Source organism: Hipposideros armiger, unplaced genomic scaffold (assembly GCF_001890085.2).
Source record: "Hipposideros armiger isolate ML-2016 unplaced genomic scaffold, ASM189008v1 scaffold_1239, whole genome shotgun sequence".
Lineage (NCBI taxonomy): Eukaryota > Metazoa > Chordata > Mammalia > Chiroptera > Hipposideridae > Hipposideros > Hipposideros armiger.
In genome coordinates, this window is record NW_017732589.1 from 136,315 (window position 1) to 142,056 (window position 5,742).

The 5,742-nt window shown below is 37.5% G+C and overlaps 1 protein-coding gene across 1 annotated transcript in view; it reads left to right on the forward strand.

The window, feature by feature from the left end:
* SHC3 (SHC adaptor protein 3) overlaps positions 1–5,742 on the forward strand; it is a 179,604-nt gene that overhangs the window by 45,220 nt on the left and 128,642 nt on the right. The window contains exon 2 of the mRNA XM_019633074.1: positions 828–898. Within this exon, the coding sequence (XP_019488619.1) occupies positions 828–898 (71 nt within the window). The remainder of the gene's footprint in view (positions 1–827; positions 899–5,742) is intronic.

Sequence of the window (5,742 nt, forward strand, 5' to 3'; positions counted from 1 at the left end):
TGTATCAAACCATGAAGTGTCTTCCTGCTAAGTCTAAATTTAAAGGCATTGGTATAAAACATCTGTGCCATCAAACTCCCCAAGGGCTTTGGAACACAAATATTATACCGCTACTATTCTAGTTGTTTATTTATAACTTTAGTTATGTCCACACACACATATATACATTTTCATGTGTGAAATTGATTAAAAATTTTAACTACAAATGTAGATGTGTAAATTGAACTTCTGAAAATTTGTGTTAAATAACACAGAAGAGAGCTTTCTGGTAAACCAAAATAAAGCATCATTAAGGGTAATCTGTAGTTTATTCATAGGATCCAAAATATATTTACTAAACATTGAAATTTAATATTGGCAAAAATGTTGATATTGTAGTGTTTTTATTCTTTTTTTTCTTTAAATTATAAACCTCTAGAAGCCTTGTCAAGGCCTAGAAATATGTTGTTGAGATGTTAAGGTCTGGGAAGTGATTACATGGCAGGTAGGTGTTTAAAGAATCACTGAATTATACAGTTACGATTTCTGCATTTTATGGCATACAAGTTATACCTCAACAAGAGTTTTAAATAATGTACTTCTAAATAAAATGAAAATACTATGGTTTCAGAAAAGTTGAGTGTAGTGCTAATCTAAGCACTCAGGATATTTTCTTATGAGTATGAGTTATTGCTTTTATAGAAACAGGACAGAGCATTACCATGAAGAGAAAGTTAAATATGATTTAAGAAATGTGTATTACTTTCAAAAATGCCCTTGATGCTGTTAGGAAGTGTCTCTTCATCTCAGCTCCCAGGGCTCATGATTTACTTTTTTTCCCGTTGCAGTACTTGGGGTGCATTGAAGTTCTACGCTCAATGAGGTCTCTTGACTTCAGTACAAGAACGCAGATTACCAGGTAAGCCCTTTTGAAAGTGGACTCCTGTGGTTTTATGTAAGAGAGAAATGATTTCCGAGGTATCAGCCTAGAATTTTCCAGAGAGAAAGGCTGCCCCTTGAGTGCTGGTTACAGGTGACAGGGAGTCAGGACCCACTGAGTTTCAAGACTTCCACATGTTCATCCATGTTTGTGACATGTGTCTCTTGACATAGCACCCTGAAGGACACTCCCCCACTTCCAAGCACTTTTTGTAATTAAGCTGCAGACAGATGGAGTGTTTATGTTTTTTCTTTAACAAATGAAACTGTAATACCAGATTGATATTTAAAATTTGCTGAACTGTGTTCTTTTTTTAAAAAAAAAATCAAGATGTCAGGACAGAACTTCCAATAGTATACACAGAAAATAAAATGCATATAATTGGAAGTAGAAATATTAATGGGAGTAGTAATTTAAAAAGCAGACCAATTCTTTTAAAGTGTCAGTGACTTTTAACAGGTTTATATATTCTCCATCATCAACTAAATTCTAAATTTCTTGAGGGCCAGTTCTGTATTTAAGCATTGTTTTTATAAAGTTCATAGCCTAATACAGTTTATACATTTAGAAAAAATGCCAATTTCAAGTCATCTTGAAGAGGAGAACTGGAAAACTAGGACTGGGTCTGTTAAAAAGCTACATTTCCAACTTATGTTGCTTTGGCAGTTGTGGAATTTTTAATCTAAATTGTGACCTCAGAAAATGCCTCGTATTTATTTCATTCAAATCATTCTATTGTATATCTTTGGGTTAGTAAGCCAGTCTAAAGATTGAGTGTTAGAAAGCAATTATTTATAGTAATTAACTGCTAAATAATGTACACACCTTAATTCTATGTTTAAGCACCCCAAGATACATCATCTTCCTCACTGAAGAAATTCGTGTTCAGAAGACTTGATACTTATCCTTTCTCTGACACTACTCAAAACACACATACATGGTGGGAACGAACCGACCTTTGTAATCTACACTAAGGGAATAACCCATAGCCACATGTTCATAGAAAATGGCTTATAAAAATTGTCAAGGCCAAAGAATGGTATTTTGAAGTGATAGCATTTAAAAGATAAGTTTGAATGTTTACTTAGTCAATCATTCATTCATCCTGCCCCTGAAAAAGGCATGTGCCATGCAGCCTCTGTGAGAAGAGCTTTCTGCCATGTGCCTGGAAGAATACTGGAATCTATGACACTGTTCACCTTCTCCTGTGTGGTAGTGATTATTTTTAAAGAGAATTGTCGGCCATTTCTACTGAATTCCCTTTAGAGATATTAGAACTTTTGAGATGATTAAGTTGTTTTAATTCTCCTGATATACTGAGCATTTAGTGCTGGCTGTACATGTGCNTGGAGCCATAAAAGACCCCGAATAGCCACAGCAATCTTGAGAAATAAGAACAAAGTGGGAGGTATCACGCTACCCGACATGAAATCATACTACAAGGCTACAGTAATCTAAACAGTGTGGTACTGGCATAAAAACAGACACATAGATCAATGGAACAGAATAGAGAGCCCAGAAATAAACCCGTCCATATATGGTCATTTAATCTATGACAGCAAAAGCAAGAATTTACACTGCAGTAAAGATAGTCTATTTAATAAATGGTGCTGCAATGTTGGAGGTTGTGTTTATAGATGCTGTGAAATTCATCATGGTATTTCTATAACATTGTGATGTTTGTTTGTCATGGTATTGGCATAATTGTGTAGCATTGGTGGTGCTATTGACATATCTTGTGACAGGGGTGATGGTGTAATTCAGATAATGCTATAACTTGGTCATAGCACCGACACACCTTGGAGATATTATGAGTCCAGTGCCAGACCACCACAATAAAGCAAATATCATACTAAAGTGACTCACATGATATTTTTGGTTTCCCAGTGCACATAAAAGTTATGTTTACAAAATACTTTAGTCTATTAAGTGTGCAATAGCATATGTCTGAAAAAACAATGTACATACCTTAATTAAAAAATAAAGTTTTGTTAAAACATACTATCATCTGAGCCTTCAGCAAGTCTTAATCTTTTTGCTGGTAGAGGGTCTTGGCTGGATGTTTATGAAAAAGAAATATTTGCAAGGCAGAAGAAAGCAAAGCACAATAAAACAAGGTATGCCTGTATTTACACAATTATATGATGATGGTGGTGTTGGCATTAACATGTCACTGCGAAGTAGTGGTGGTATTCATGTGAATCTGTGACTTTAGTCAGGATGTCACATAACTCGGCCTCCTTGGGGTCATGGTATTCACAAAACTGCAATGAAGGTGGAAGCATTTGCATAACTACTATGGTGATCATGGTATCAACATATCTTTGTGGTGTTGTTGGTGGTATTCTCTTAGATCTGTCAGGATGGTTGTGATATTCAGATAACTCCATGTGATGGTTGTGGTGGCCTTTATATAACTGATGGTGTTAGATGTACTAATCCTATAACTCTGCAAAGTTGGTGATGGTCTTCACAAAATTCAACGATGTTGGCAGTGGTATTCGCATAACTGGTGTGTTCTCCATGTAGGCCTGCAAGCGTGGTCATGGTGTTCACACAACTGTGAGGTTGTTGGTTTTAGTCACATAGCTCTGTAATGGTGGTGGTGGTATTCATATGCCTCTTCAGTAGTACTAAACATACTCTCATAAATATGAGATACTAGTGTATTCAAATGACTCTGCAATGGTGATTGTGGTGGTATTCACATAATTCTATGATGGTCATGGTGCTTATATTTACATAACTCTGCAATGGTAGTGCTGGGATACATAAAATGATGAAACCCTAGTCATGCTATTTACATAACTCTGTGATGATAATAATGGTATTCACAGAACTCTGTGATGTTGGTGGATTTGGCGTTCACATAACTCTGCAGCTCTGGTCATGATAGTCATAAAACTATAAGCCTGAATGTGGCATTCAGGTAATTCTGTGATGGTCATGGTGGTATTAATATAACTCCTCTGTGATGTTGGTGATCATGGTACTCAAATATCACTGCAGTGTTGCTAGTGGNATGGTTGTGATATTCAGATAACTCCATGTGATGGTTGTGGTGGCCTTTATATAACTGATGGTGTTAGATGTACTAATCCTATAACTCTGCAAAGTTGGTGATGGTCTTCACAAAATTCAATGATGTTGGCAGTGGTATTCGCATAACTGGTGTGTTCTCCATGTAGGCCTGCAAGCGTGGTCATGGTGTTCACACAACTGTGAGGTTGTTGGTTTTAGTCACATAGCTCTGTAATGGTGGTGGTGGTATTCATATGCCTCTTCAGTAGTACTAAACATACTCTCATAAATATGAGATACTAGTGTATTCAAATGACTCTGCAATGGTGATTGTGGTGGTATTCACATAATTCTATGATGGTCATGGTGCTTATATTTACATAACTCTGCAATGGTAGTGCTGGGATACATAAAATGATGAAACCCTAGTCATGCTATTTACATAACTCTGTGATGATAATAATGGTATTCACAGAACTCTGTGATGTTGGTGGATTTGGCGTTCACATAACTCTGCAGCTCTGGTCATGATAGTCATAAAACTATAAGCCTGAATGTGGCATTCAGGTAATTCTGTGATGGTCATGGTGGTATTAATATAACTCCTCTGTGATGTTGGTGATCATGGTACTCAAATATCACTGCAGTGTTGCTAGTGGTATTCACATAACTGTAACAGTGTTCACAATATGCACATTACTCTATGGTGGTGGTGGGATTCACATAACTGCAACGTTGGTCATGGTTTTCAATAGCTCTGTGACTGTGGGCATAGCATTCAGATAATCTGCAGTGGTTGTTGTCACATTCACATACCTGTGATGGTGGTCATGAAGTAGTCCCCTAAGTTCGTGACTGTGGATGTGAAATTTGCATAAGTGTGCATTGGTGGTGATGATGGTATTCATATATCTCTTAGAGGTAGTGACATTGCTATGATACAACTCTGCCACTTTGGTCATGGTAATTACTTCCCTTTGTAATGTGGCTGATGATGGTATTCACAGAACTCTGGGATGTTGTTATAATGTTCACATCACTGTGGCGGTGTTGGGTGTGGGAATCTCATAACTGCAAAGGGGGCTGTGCTCCTCGTGTATCTTAGAGACAGTGGCAGTGGTCCTCGTATAGCCTGGCCATAGTGGTGTGGCGTCCACACCACTATGTAGTAGTAGTGGTGGTGGGATTCGCGTAGCCTGCACTACTGTTCATAGTTTTCATGTGACCTGTGACATCATGATGGCATTTACACAATTCTGAAATATTTGTCATGGTACTCATGTAACTCTGCAATGGTGGATGTGGTATTTGCATAAGTCTACGCCTTTGGTTATGGTGGTAGTCACATAACCCTCTATTGGTCCTGGTATGCATGAGTCTGTGATGTTGGTCGCTGTAATCACAAGACTCTGCAGTGTTGGTGGTCATTGAATTCATATGTCTCCACGATGTTGGTTGTGGTATCTCTACATAACTGTGATGGTGGTGGTGGTATTTGAATAACTCTGTGTTATAATGGTGGTGGTTTCATGGGACTATGCCATGGTCAGAATAAAAGTCACATTTTATGGGTAGAGGGACTTAGGTTTCAGAGACGTTTAAAGCTTTGCTTAAAGTTACATAACAAGCTATGACACAGCCAGTCTCAAATTCAGGTTTTCTGAATAATTCAAATGCAGTCTTTTCTGTATCAAACCATGAAGTGTCTTCCTGCTAAGTCTAAATTTAAAGGCATTGGTATAAAACATCTGTGCCATCAAACTCCCCAAGGGCTTTGGAACACAAATATTATACCGCTACTA